The sequence below is a fragment of the Centruroides vittatus genome, unplaced genomic scaffold, assembly GCF_030686945.1.
Source record: "Centruroides vittatus isolate TY-2023 unplaced genomic scaffold, ASM3068694v2 contig_1048, whole genome shotgun sequence".
In the NCBI taxonomy this organism is placed as follows: Eukaryota; Metazoa; Arthropoda; class Arachnida; order Scorpiones; family Buthidae; genus Centruroides; species Centruroides vittatus.
Window position 1 is genome coordinate 386,016 of NW_027120676.1, and position 12,912 is coordinate 398,927.

The window sequence follows — 12,912 nt, forward strand, 5'->3', positions numbered from 1 at the left end:
TGTATAAAATTACATTAAAATAACACTGTAATTAATGTCTGAAATGAAAAAGTAATTGAATCGAGTCTCGCCTCCATATTAATTAACGCGTTGTTATGGGGGGCCTAGTAGAAGCTGTAATTTTCTGGGGAGGGGCACCAAGTTAACTGCGTGGGGGCTGGGCTGTAATTTTCTGGTGAGGGGCACCAGGTTAACTGGGGGGGTGTGCCCACCCATGCCCGTTCCTGGCTACGCCCATGTTAACGCGCCACAGTAATTAATTGATTACGTTGCATCAAATTAAATAATTTATAAAAATTGAAATAATAAATATGTTTATAAAATAATTGGCTGTATCTGTTCGCAATGATAATGTAAAACACACTGTACTTATAGTTTAGCATTTCCGATATTTAATTTATTTTTGAATTTTAAAATATAAGAAAAACAATTTTTTAAATAAAGTTTTACGCATTTATATCTGCAACTTTAGATAATACAACGATATAAGAATCCATCAAAAAAGTTAATTAATAATAATTAAAATCAAGAAAAAGTATAAGTTTCTTTCGAGGTAAGGAAACTTGTAAAAAGTCAGGTACGCGATCACATGATGCCCGTCTCCCCACTTTGCGTAACCAAATGGTCGAGGTTGAAATAAAACCCCAGCAGAAGTAAAAACAAACATCGGCGCATGTATAGGACAATAAACTTGAACGGGAGCGAAGATGAGACATGACACCATGTAATTTATGCTAATTACTTTCTAATATTAAAATATTAAAATCTTCAATAAATTATAATTAAATTAATTTTTTGACTGAGTTCGACTAGAAGCATATCGAAAAGCTAGATTAAAGTGAAAATAGCAGTTTTTCGACGCTAAATATTTACAAATTAATTTTTTAATTTGGTGCCGGATTGACCGCAGCTGTTCGAATGCGCACGTGCATGAAGAGTTTTATAGTTTGTCGAAATGGAAAATGAAGGACACCGTTAGAATGCAGAAAACCATGGTGCATGCCAAATATATAAGCACCCACTTAAAACCAAACTTTTGTCTTTGTCTAAAGATTGTCTCTACAGAAGTTATTAATATTTAGGATATTAGTTTAAAATCTTGTATTTCCTGGCACGAGATTCGCTCGATCTTTAATTTTACAGAGTGCTAGAAAGATACAAGCTTTGAAACGAGTGTCCTACAACGTTTTATTTAATAATAACAGTAGAAATCAAATTTATTATCGCTCAACAATTATTTTTTCGGTTTTTCTACGGTAGTCAAAAACGAGTAAATGTCATCGTTTAAGCTCAAGAATAGCAGGCGGTTGGGAAGAAGTTTGCTTAGCAACTTACTTCAGAAAGTATTGGGTTCTATACGATTTTCCGTTGCTAAAACATGAGTTTCTACTGTTAGTATTAAATAAAATCTATTTCTTTCTTTTGTCCACTGCACTTAAATAAATACAAATGCTAAAAATAATGCTGTATAAAAATCACTCTTAACGCCAAACTAGAAGTGTACTTGACTTAATGCAGCGTGATTATATCGAAGCGCTGCGGAGATCGGTATTTCACAAGGATACAAGCAAGGAGAACCCACGTGCAAATTCCTACAGCATGTGCAGAGTATCAAGCTTTGGAAAGCTCCTCGTTTTGTTAGTCTATATAAATGTAGTACACTACATGTGTGTACGACAGTGCCTTAACATGTTGCGCACAGTCCATAAGGCATACAGGGAAGTGCTGGTTGCTATTTCGCTCCTGAGCGCATTTACGAAAAAAAAATTTCACATGGGAAGTGAAAAAAGCTAAAAAAGTGAGTTTTTCTCAGAAAAAGCTAAAAAAGAGAGGAGCTATGAAAAAAAGCTAAAAAAGCTAAAAAAGAGAGTCACTTTAAGCCCTGCAAGCTCTTGGTGTATTATATTTGCTACTTGATTGTGTCTATATAAATAATCTGTCTGTGCCAAGAGCTTGCAATCAAAAGTGATGTGTTGTATACTTTCTGGCATAATGTGACATTTTCTGCATGTGTCATTCATGAGTTGTATCTTTGAGTATGTGTTATCTGTAGTTTTTAGTATTTATGTCCTGAACCTGTATGGCAATCATGAATCCTTCCGTCTCCCCAAAGAGGCATCCCCGAGCTAACCAGCTGTTTGACGCAGTTTTGTCAACAAAATCCTGGGCCAGGTCATAAGAATGCCTGCCATGGAGTGCCTTTCAAGCCCACAATTGCTTAATGTTGTCTATGCTTTTTATATTTAATGGTGTGTTATTCAAGTCTGCTAGAGTTACTGCTTTATGTAACTGTGTGGGAGTTTTTCTACAAAAAGCAAGAAACATCAATGTCCATATTTGTTTGTAGTGAAGGTTAACTATATCAATCAGGCCATGTCAACCATCTTTACATAGAAAGGTTAATCTTTCTGTGGCAGATTTAGGGTGATGATGTTTATGCTTAGTAAGTGTTGTTCTTGTTTTCCTTTGCTCGAGATCTGTGTGAGTCCAATGTATATTGTATTTGAATGTAACTGCCAAGTTTCAATTCATAGAAATAGGTCAAATGGCCTAGAAGTGTATAACAAACAAACATCCTCATTTATATAAATAAAAAAAATTATATATCTATAATATTATTTTAAATACACCAAAAATACAATACAATAAATATATATAATTAAGAATTGCTAATAGTGCATAAATATCACTTTGATGTTATGGTATTCCATAGTGTAAAGCCAACATGGAAACCAGAAGATATCCTAATGTCACCAGTTCCTTTTTAGAAAATTTTTGTATTTTTAACTGGATATATTTTTTGTGTTTTTAAAAGGACTTTTTTAGCTTTTTGCCTAAAAAGAATGGTCAGTTGCCAAGAATGTGTAGTCTGGAACACGAAGTTAATAAATGGTGGCTTTTTTGGACTTTTGTCTTCAGATATTTAATTATTATATATATGTTAATTTCACCTACTCTTCTATTTTAAACATGAAATATTTAAAAGTTAAGTAGTCATTTCATTGCTTTGCCTTAGAAGAATTAAGAGAGAATTTATATTTTAATTTGAATAGAAATATAATTTTATATCCTTTATAAATGAATTAAATATATTAATTATACATTTACTACTTTTTATATATCACCTTAGTCATTATAGTAGTATAGCCATCTTTAATAGTAGATTTACTAAAATTTATTTTTTATTTTGGTCTTTGTTGAAAAGAAAGTTAATTCATTTTAATAACAATCTATATAAATAAAAATGTAACGTTTGTTTGTTCCTAATAGCTAATCTCCGAAAGTTCTTCACCAATTCCTTTGAAATTTTCACACAATGTTGCATTTGAATATGGGCGTGTTTTTATATAATAAAATATAATATAGATGTCGAAATTCCCCCAGGGGAAGAGGGACAGGATTAAGGCTTTTATGTCCAACAGATGGTGCTAACTCTGCGAGTATGACGACCTAAGTTTGCTTTTCTGTGAGGCATTATTTAGATGAACTAAAGCAGATCATCTTCTATCTATCTATATAAATAAAAATGTAATGTTCATTTGTTCCTACCGATTCCTTTGAAATTTTGACACAACGTTGCATTCGAATACACACCTGTTTTTATATAATATACATGTCAAAATCCCCCCAGTGGGGGGACAGGATTAAGGCTTACTGTGAAGAACTTGGCTTCTATTATACTATTTTAGATGCAGTTTTTTGCATTTTCAATTGTGTTTTAATAGGGTATGTCACAAGAACGTACAATAAGAAGGGATTTTTCGAAATTCCCCCACAGGGAAAGTGTTATACATTTATAATCGATACATTTTGAGCCACAGCAATGCGTGGCTGGGTCCGCTAGTTGTAAAAATAAAAAGATGAAATGTTTCAATTACCTGAATCAGGATTTCTAGCAATAGAATTGAGAAGCTTCCATATCAACCATGGGGCACCAAAAACAACTGCAAAATACATTAATATAGGCCAAGAGGCTTTTGGTCTTTTCATGTCATTCTCATCCAATGATATTGGCAATTTTGAAGCATTGTTCCAAGCTTGTTCTGCGGCTGGATTTTCTTTAATTAAACCTAAATATTAATGAAATTTAAATATTTAATATTTTTAGAATGAATGAATCAATCAAATCTATAATCAATTATAAAAATCTGACAAGTATTTTTCAGTTACAGGTAGCTCTCATATAACACAGTAGTCACGTTCCAAAAAAGTGCTGTGTTATGTGAATCTGTGCTATATGAAACAAAGGGCTAATACAAAACATGGGGGTTAATTTCCAAAAGTTAACAAAAGTACTGTTTTTTGTCACTAAGAGAAATATGTTTATTAAAGCAATCAATAATTTATTTCCAATATATAAGTATCGTATTACAAGAACCCAATGTATTAATAATCAACTAAAAAACAGCCTAATTAATCAGGCAATATTATGTTACAAATAATATATATAATAAACATCCCAAAGCATGATATATTGATACTAAACCAAACTATTTCCATAATTAAATCAGACTATTATTTTGTTATCAGTAATAACTAAATATTAAGTAATTTGGTAATAGAGGTACCTCTATTACCATATTACATTTCTTTAATTAAATGTGTTATATAGAGAAGTATATGATAATGTTGCTAATGTAGACATTCTGAAGATCACACCTTATTAATTTTATCTTTAATTATAATATTGTAAAATGTATACAGTGAAAGCCACGTCGATAGTCTCATTTAATGTTGTTCTTATGTAAAACTTTTCAATGAGATTTCCTTAAGGTTTTTTCATGGTTATCATCATTAAAATCTAATATTTCAACCACTATTTATTCTAAGTGTCATCAATCTTCATATAAGTCGGCCAGAAATTCAGTTAACTGTGCAAGCATTCAGCAATTTTTGCAAAGATTTGTAAATAATAAAGTTTATGAACAAGATAGCAATTTGTCTTTACAAATGTTGACTGAATTTTGGGTCATCCTGTATAAAACTATCAAACTAAATGATTAATCTAAATATATAAAATTACTTGTCCTGACTGATTGATGAATCATTGCCCAGAGAAAACCACTGAACCTAAAGTGGTGAAATTTGGTACAGTTAGCTACGGTACATCATGGAAACACACTAAGAAGGGATTTTTTAAAATTCCCCTTGCAGGGGGAGAGGAAACACATTAAGGCTTAACCTGAAGAACAGCTTCTGCTGTACTATTTTAGATGCAATTTTTTGTTTTCAACTACGTTTAGTGTTCATTGAGTACTTAGGTATATTAAATTGATAACATTTCAGACATTGTTATAAATATTTTTATATATTGGATTGTTCGGAAAGTTTGTAGTGATTTTTAAGAGAAATAAAAGAAATTGTTTTAAAACTAAAAATATACTTTTATTCCATTATGTATGCGCCATTGTTTTTAATGACGTGTTGCCATCTATGGGGCAGCTTCATGATACCCTCTTCGTAGAACTTTCCAGTTTTTTCCACGAAAAACTGATCCACGTGGTTTTTGCAAGCTTCCAAAGTATCAAAGTTTTTATCATGAAGGGAATTTTGTAGAGAACGGAACAAATGGTAGTCCGACGAGGCAAGGTCGGGTGAGTAAGGGGAGTGGGGTAAAACATCCCAGCCTAGTTCCAATAATTTTTAGCGTGTTTGTAAAGACGTGTGAGGTCTGGCATTATCTTGGTGAAACACAATGCCTTTTCTATTGGCCAGTTCCGGACGTTTTTCTTTAATTGCCATGTTCAGCTTATCCAATTGGGAACAATACTTATCAGAATCAATTGTTTGATTCTGTGGAAGCAGCTCGTAGTACAGGACTCCTTTCCAATCCCACCAGACAGTGAGCATGACCTTCTTTGGATGAAGACCGGCCTTTGGAGTTTTTAATGGTGATTCATTTTTCTTACCCCATGATCGTTTTTGGCTGATGTTGTTATAAATGATCCACTTTTCATCACCTGTCACTAAACGCTTCAGAAAAGGGTCATTTTCATTTCGTCTTTCAAGAGAATCACAAATGGAGATGCGATCCAGTAAGTTTTTTTCCGTTAAGTCGTGAGGTATCCAAATGTCATAACGATTCACGTATCCGAGCTTCTTTAGATGTTGAAATACAGTACTGTTTGATGACTTCACTATGTCTGCAATCTCTCGAGTTGTGTAATGAGGGTTTTCATCCAATAATGCTTTGATCTGGTCCTCTTCAATAACAGGAGGTCTTCCTGAGCGAGGAGCATCTTCAAGGCTGAAATTACCTGTTTTAAATTTTGCAAACCACTTTCGAACAGTTGATTCTGATACAGCACTCCCACCATAAACATCACATATCTTTTTTGCTGTTTGTACAGCATTTTTGCCTTTACGAAAAAAGAAAAAAAACAAGTGTCGATAATGCACGTTGTTCGCATCTATTTTTTGCAATGAGACAAATTAAATGCTATTTGAATAATCTTAACGGTTTTTTTTGTAACGGACTCGTCTCAAGGTCATTTATCGTAATATTCATTGGTTTGTACAATTCTAATCATTTTTGTGTCAATCGGTGTCTCAACTGTCGGCTATCAAAAATCGCTACAAACTTTCCGAACAACCCAATATTTCGATTTTTTAACCAAATGTTTGAACTGTTTTTAATTTGAATTTGTTATTGCATATTGGTTTAATTAATAGAACAATTGTAAACATTCCAGAAAATTGACGAAATTGAAAACAGTTTGTTTGATTTTCAGCAATTCTCATCATTCTCAATGGTAAGTGTTATATAGTTGTTGAAATACTTAATATAAATGGTGTTTGCTTGCAAAATCCGCACAGGCGAAGTTGTGGATAACAGCTAGTCTTATAATATAATCGAGATGGGTTGATGATGATGATGATGATAATGATAATGATAATGATAATAATAATAATAATAATAATAACAGCACAGTCACAGTAGTGACACACCATGGGCTGAAAGTACAATCACAGACAAACACACAGAAAACAAAATTCTATCACAAGCCTGCCTGGCAGAGAAGAATAGAAATACAAATAAATGACATTAGACAGCAATTAGGCAAGCTGACACAATACGCTAAAAACAACATAACACCCAAATTAAGGAAACAGCTCAAAAACATTTTCAAGAAAATAAAAACACACACAAAACATGAACATCACAACACACACATTACAGAATACATTGATACACTAAAACAAAAACTTGCTGCCAAAGCACGTAGACTCAAACGATACAAAACATGTACACTACGAAAACAACAAAATAAATTATTTACAAACAATGAAAAACTCTTTTACAGACAAATCAATAACAAAGCAAACACTGTTACACAGCACAGTGGCACACCAACAGAAGAAGAACTCACAACATATTGGTCTTCTCTTTGGTCCAGTGCTGTCACGCATAATGCTGATGCAGGCTGGATCGAGGAGGAGAACAGAAACTTGCACAACATACCAACTATGCTCTGTGTTGAAATAAGCATACATGATTTCCAATACACTGTTAACAGAACACACAACTGGAAGACACCTGGTGTAGACAACATTCACAATTTCTGGTACAAAAAGTTTACATCACTGCACCAGGAACTAGCTAAACATCTAACACACATCATCATCAATCCACAAGACATGCCAAATTTTCTTACTCAGGGCATCACCTACATGAAACCTAAAAACAACAATACCACAGACCCCACACAATACAGACCAATTACATGTCTTCCAACACTCTACAAATTATTGACATCCTGTATCGCAAACAAAATATACAAACACGTTGAAGAACACAACATTCTAACAGAACAGCAAAAAGGTTGTCGTAGAAACCACAGGGGATGCAAAGAACAGTTACTCATAGATTCAGTCATTCTACGGCAAGCACACAAACAACACAGAAACATACACATGGCATATATAGACTACAGAAAAGCATTCGACAGTGTTCCACACAGTTGGCTGCTACATATTCTACACATGTACAAAATACATCCATCACTCATTGCATTCTTTCAAAACACTATGCAGCACTGGAGAACAACACTACATCTCAGGGTTAGTAACACTTCCATACAAACAAACCAAATTTTTATTAGGCGAGGAATATTTCAAGGAGATTCCTTGAGTCCTCTCTGGTTCTGCTTAGCCCTGAACCCATTATCCAACATGTTAAACAACACGCAATATGGTTACAATATCAGACACGAAAAAACAACACAGTTTACACTGTCACATCTCATGTACATGGATGACATAAAACTTTATGCATCCACACAAAAACAACTTCATCAACTCCTACAAATCACACATTCATACACCAAGGACATACAAATGGAATTTGGCCTAGATAAATGCAAAACAGTTCACATAGAAAAAGGAATCCTGAAGAAAGAAGATTTTGCACTTGGAAATGGAGACATTATTGAATCCATGGAAGAGGGCGAGTTCTACAAGTATTTAGGATTCCAACAGGCCAAACTAACAGAACATACACAAATAAAGCAAAGATTAATTAAAGAATACCAAAGTAGGTTAAATGCTATTCTCAGAACAGAGTTAAATGCAAAACACACAGTTAAAGCAATAAACACATATGTCATCCCAGTACTCACATATTCTTTTGGAGTTATACATTGGACTCACACAGATCTCGAGCAACTCCAAAGGAAAACAAGAACAACACTTACTAAGCATAAACAACATCATCCTAAATCCGCCACAGAAAGATTAATTCTTCCACGTAAAGATGGCGGACGTGGCCTGATTGACATAGTTAACCTTCACTACAAACAAATACAGTCACTGCGAGAGTTTTTCTACAAAAAACAAGAAACATCACAATTACATAAAGCAGTAACTCTAGCAGACTCGAATAACACACCATTAAACTTACACTCACATCATATGGACACAACACAACATATAAAAAGCATAGACACCATTAAGCAATCGTGGGCTCGAAAGGCACTCCATGGCAGGCATCCTTACGATCTGGCCCAGGATTTTGTTGACAAAACTGCGTCAAACAGCTGGTTAGCTCGGGGATGCCTCTTTGGGGAGACGGAAGGATTCATGATTGCCATACAGGATCAGGTCATAAATACTAAAAACTACAGAAAACACATACTCAAAGATGCAACACTCACAAATGACACATGCAGAAAATGTCACATCATGCCAGAAACTATACAACACATCACCTCTGGTTGCAAGCTCTTGGCACAAACAGATTATTTACACAGACATAATCAAGTAGCAAATATAATACACCAAGAGCTTGCAAGGAAACACAAATTAGTAGACATCCACGAACCATATTACAAATACATTCCACAGACAGTATTGGAAAACAACACGCACAAAATGTACTACGACAGAGCCATAATCACAGATAAAACAATTTACCACAACAGACCAGACATCACACTCATTGACAAACACAATAAAATCACATACATTATAGACATATCCATTCCAAACACTCACAATATACAAAACGCATGCACTGAAAAAATTAGCAAGTACACAGAACTTGCCCAGGAAATAAGGCATCTGTGGAAGATGGATAGGGTGCCTATTGTACCTGTTGTTCTCTCCTCTACAGGTGTCATACCACACACGCTATACAAAAGCCTGGGCACATTACAATTGAATAGAAATACATACATCACACTACAGAAGGCCACTATATTGAATACATGTCATATTGTGAGAAAATTCCTGAATACAGACACACACACTGATACACTTTAATTTCTATTTTGGTTACTATGCCTTGACTTTGGTCCGGCATAGTACACAGCCACCGGTGTCAACCGAGTATATCTCACTTAACCCAACATAATAATAATAATAATAATCACAGAGCCCAATGATTAGGAGTTGAAAGTTGAAATTTGGTACAGTTAGAGTACGTCACGAGAACGTACACTAAGAAGGGATTTTTCGAAATTCCCCCCACAGGGGAGAGGGAGAGGATTAAGGCTTACCCTGAAGAATTTGGCTCCTACTGTACTATTTTAGATGCAATTTTTTGTTTTTAACTGAGTTTTAGTAGGATACCACGTGGGGATGAAAGAAGTGTATTCCTTAACAATGGAAGTGTTAAGAGAAAGCGGCATGCAAGATTTACAGGAGCAGATGCGGTTTTTTGCGTTTTTGTGGTAAATCGAACATATTTTTAGACCCATCTAAAAATTCTCTAATTAGTATGGAAACAATGGAACCTAATTCTTGCATTCTGTGAAAATGGGTAAGATTGGCTATAATGTAATAATCTTAATCTTCGCTATCGTTACTTTTTGCCCGAGCAACACCGGGCTTATCTGCTAGTTGTTTATAATTATGTAGTGATTTAAATATTTAATAATTGTTTCAATATGTTGTAAGGGACTTTCTTTCCTCCATCTTGCAGAACAACTAACAGATAGATTTGAAAAAAATTAAAAAATCTAAAAACTACTTAAAGTTCTCTTTTAAACTAGTGAGTTAAAATTACTCAGGTTTTCCCGACTTCAAAGAAACTCAAAATACACAAGTGGAAAGAATTGAAGTTAACAATCACCTCTTACTTTATTAATTATTTGGTGAAAAGGTTTAATAAAGTAAGAGGTGATTGTTAACTTCAATTCTTTCCACTTGTGTATTTTGAGTTTCTTTGAAGTCGGGAAAACCTGAGTAATTTTAACTCACTAGTTTAAAAGAGAACTTTAAGTATTTTTTAGACTTTTTAATTTTTTAAAATTTATAAATAACTGATTCCATTGCTTTTTGTTTATTTTTATACATTGTAAGAAAGATTTGATTTGTCCATGTGAGTGAAGTACAGTACATTCCTGTATGATAAGTCCTTAAATTATCAATGTACTCCATGATTTATAAACACATTAAAAATATTAACCATTGGTAACCATTAAATTAATGGTACACTTAACTATCTCAATATAAATAATTGAAGTAAAAAAAATTTTTTTTTACTACTTTTTAGTTTTATATATGGAATACTGAATTATCAAAATTCTTCTTGGTTTAGCATTTAATTGGGAAGTGAGTGAAAATTGAGTTACAAGATTTTATGTAAACAGAAAAAATAGGCCTACAGAAAAAGTTAATAAAAAGCATACCAAAATATTTCTGTTAATACTTACCAAGTAAATACAAAATTCTTCTACAACACCAATGTAAGGTTCTTATTATTGCAAGTGTAGATAATATACGAGTTAAATGGTTACGCAGTCGAGAAAAATGTTCTGCCACTCCTAAAACAGCACGAAAAGAACTGTGCACTGCATGGTAAGTAGATTCTAACATCATACTTACGGAACCAACTGCATGAACAAATGATTCAATTGACTGAAATGCAGGACGAGAACTTTCCTCGGCAATATGAATAAAACTATTATTATTATCAGAAAAATTGTTATAACAGTCATAGTTATATCCATATCTGTTACCACCAAATCCATAATTATACATAGAATTATAAGGACCAGATAAACCAGTGAAACTATTATATGGACTAAAATGATTGTAACTTTGATATCTAGAATATTGATTATTTCGATCAATAGGTCTTGGTGGCAATGGTGGAGGTAGGCCTTTTTCATTCAGTGACGAATCTGAAACAGTTCCGGCAAATTCAGAATTCATCAATGGGCGATTATTACTCCTAGAGACAAAAAAGATATTGTATTACATTATAAATGCATATTAAATTCAAGCATTAGAAATTAAAATTATTATTACAAGACTAAACTTTTATATTTATACAATTCAGATATAATGTTTACTCAATTAATAAAATGTCAATGAAATCTTACACAAACATAAAAACTTTCTTTAAAAAAATCAAATTTTACTATATTATCTTATAAATATATTTTTAAAATTTAACACAATTAAATAAATGAATTCTGTAAGTATGTTGCTCTTTGTAAACTTCATGCTATTATAAAAAATTGAAATGTGATCATACATACATATAAAATGTGGAACAATTTTTCATAGTGTGATATATTTGTTTAACAAATATACATTACTTCAAATGCACAATAGCTTTTAAAAAGATTTTCAAAAAAAAAAAAAAAAAAAAAAAAAGTGGAATGATAATCAGAAGTAAATATAGCTTATTCATTTTTTTACTCTAATAAACTTTTTTAATGTACTGGGTGGTCATAATTAAAATAGCCTATTCAATACTATCCAGAGCATTCTTGATCAACCTGCAACCCTTGGGCTGCAATTTCCTAATATGCAACTCTGGTAATGTAATCTTATTTTCCTGCTTTCTCCCCCATGCATTATGCAACCCTAATTATAATGATATTTGTGATGAAAAAACATTCAAACTGAATTTGATCAGTAAAAAGATGAGACTAAACTATATATCAGTGTTTCTCAAACTTTTTGGTCCGCGACCCCCCTCTTGCACTTAAAAATTTCAAAGGACCCCCGAAGAATGATTATGTGTAGGAAAACATCCCAGAGGGAGGGGGTTAAGTACTCTCTCATGGTCGCTCCAGTGCTGCCAGCTAAAAACGCACACCAACTAAAATAATATTGGAGTAGCCCAAGACATAGCCAAATATTGCATTGCCACAGCACTAGCAGAAATTTAAATTTGTCGACCGAAAAGCTATCGGTTGATCGGTTTTCAGATAATCGACGCTCTACTGTATTTCTAACTCGACTTGCCTACAGACAACACTGCTAGCAAACACCGTTCCAAATGACATTGTTGTTCTATCATAGTTTAGGCCAGTGGTGTGCAAACTATTTTCATTTCCGACCCTCATTTTACGTAAAACTTTGTCGTGATCCCTGGATAGACGGTAGACTTTTTTTAAATAGTCAACGTAATTAAAGTTCTTTCTGGAATTTGCGCTTACGTTTCTTCCTTATTAGAGG

The 12,912-nt window shown here is 33.3% G+C and overlaps 1 protein-coding gene across 1 annotated transcript in view; it reads right to left on the reverse strand.

Annotated features, from left to right (window-relative positions):
- The window catches only part of Pex13 (peroxin 13), a 33,479-nt gene that overhangs the window by 9,249 nt on the left and 11,318 nt on the right, over window positions 1–12,912 (reverse strand). Inside the window, exons 2-3 of the mRNA XM_067264877.1 lie at window positions 11,154–11,674; window positions 3,879–4,070 (exon numbers count right to left, since the gene is read on the reverse strand). Coding sequence (XP_067120978.1) covers window positions 3,879–4,070; window positions 11,154–11,674 — 713 coding nt within the window. The remainder of the gene's footprint in view (window positions 1–3,878; window positions 4,071–11,153; window positions 11,675–12,912) is intronic.